Genomic DNA, 1,990 nt, shown 5'->3' with positions numbered 1-1,990 from the left:
TCCCCTTATGGCGACGGAAGTTCAAATGCGGTGACTCAAGGCTACGTACAAAACAGGTGGTCGTCCTGGGATTAATCGGCTCACATAGCAGGTTGGATATTCAGGTTAATAAAAAAAAATCTGCTTCCATTAAAAAGAAATAGGAAATACACTAAAGGCCAAACCAACTTCTCAAGCATATCATTGAGCTAAATAGCCCACGTTTTTACCCAACCTCATTACATGTAAAATTACTAATTTACCCTTATGCATTTCGAATCTTTTCTAACCATTTTCCATCATCAATAATTACAAAAAGGAATCCCATGGCATGTATAAGCATGATTTTCCTAAAATAACCAAGAAAATTTATAAGAAAAAACCGAAAAGAAGAATCCAATCAATTAAAGGGTAAATTTGTCATTTTCATCTTGCTAATTCGCTGTGTAAAGTCGCATTTAACTCCAGTTGTTCATCCTCCCATCTTGCCTTAGACACCACTCCATCATGCATCGGCACGTAATCCTGTAATACCAAATTAACAAACACCATATGTGTTAATAAGTTGTACGGTACACTTAAAATTTGTTAGATGAGATTCAGAGCAACTACTGGAAAGGTGGTTTTCCAACCAATGTGTCACCGACAATACAGAGGAACGATAATCTTTGAAAGGTACCTCGAGTTTTTGTACAAGTTCTTTTGCAGTTGCGGCAGATACAACGATATGACGTTGAACTGCCTTTATGAAACCGTCATCCACTGCTTTGTCGATGAATGTCAGTAGGGAATTGTAAAATCCGTCCACATTCAACAACCCCACCTGCCCAAGACCCAAATTTTCAATTAATAAGACTCGACTGACCATAAACAATACCTTTTCAATTTCCGTGTTGTGTCTTGTATCATTCGACTAACTATATAATCAATGTACATGTCGAACACAACTGATATACAAATGTGCATTTCCATATTTAGCCAAGCAGATAAAAGTTAAGGGTTAGTTTCATATTTGTTTGTAACCTACAACCACTAGCCACACCTCCCAATTTCAAGAGTATCCTGTGAGAAGCAAATTATGTGTAAAACAGTCTACAGCTAGATGACTGACTTAAGAGTACAGTACAGTGTCTATAAAGAGTCCAATTCCCAAAGGGATTTTTAACTCCCGCACACTGAGTCTATCAAACTCGGATTTTCGCCTGTTTGTGTAAGTATACATTGTAATCTACAATGTTGAGCCGCTCATATGCAACCCTAAAAATACCATGTAAGAAGCAAATCAGGTATAAATCAGTTCAGTAAGGTATTAACTTAATTATAACAGTCCAGTGTCCACAAGGAATCTAACCCTGACAAAGAATTATAAGTTCTCGCACATTATTTTTGTCATACTCGAATTTTCGTCTGTTTGGTGAAAATATATATAAACATGTATTTCCATCTTTAGCCAAGCAGATAAAAATTGAGGGTTAGTTTCATGACTTACAGGCTTGTCATGAATCCCTAGTTGAGCCCATGTAATGACCTCCAATAATTCCTCCAATGTCCCATATCCACCTATTCAATATATACACATTAAACAGACAGAGAGGCGTTCAGGTAAAAATTCCTAAAAAATAACTGAGGAACACTCTGATAACCATTCATTTATACTGTTTACATATGTACATACGCATAATTGACGATGATTTATGATTTTTATACATGGACATATCAGACAAATTACTTACATACACTTTAAACAATATATAGGGTTGGGTCCACGTGAGACCAAGGGTTTTTCGTGAGACCTGTAAGACTAATTTATGTTCATTAATCAACTTTATAAGCTAATGATCTAAAGTTGCATGGTGGCAATCTTGTGATTATTAAGAAGTCTAGTGGCAATTTTGTGATTATGAATGTTCAGATCGTAGATCTAATCCAAGGGTTCAGAATTGGTCTTATGGGTCTCACGAAAAACCATTGGTCTCATATGATCCCAAGTATATATATATATATATATATA

At 35.8% G+C, this 1,990-nt stretch overlaps 1 protein-coding gene across 1 annotated transcript in view; it reads right to left on the bottom strand.

Moving 5' to 3' along the window:
• Window positions 1-391: 391 nt before the first annotated feature.
• The window catches only part of LOC112525374 (cytokinin riboside 5'-monophosphate phosphoribohydrolase LOG1-like), a 3,042-nt gene continuing 1,443 nt past the window's right edge, over window positions 392-1,990 (bottom strand). The window contains exons 5-7 of the mRNA XM_025135483.1: window positions 1,469-1,539; window positions 659-802; window positions 392-504 (exon numbers count right to left, since the gene is read on the bottom strand). Coding sequence (XP_024991251.1) covers window positions 406-504; window positions 659-802; window positions 1,469-1,539 — 314 coding nt within the window. The 3' untranslated portion in view covers window positions 392-405. The remainder of the gene's footprint in view (window positions 505-658; window positions 803-1,468; window positions 1,540-1,990) is intronic.

Source organism: Cynara cardunculus, assembly GCF_001531365.2.
Source record: "Cynara cardunculus var. scolymus isolate 2C chromosome LG 1, CcrdV1, whole genome shotgun sequence".
NCBI classification, from domain to species: Eukaryota; Viridiplantae; Streptophyta; class Magnoliopsida; order Asterales; family Asteraceae; genus Cynara; species Cynara cardunculus.
The sequence above is the reverse complement of the archived record's forward strand: the minus strand, read 5'-3'. Positions and strand labels throughout refer to the sequence as shown.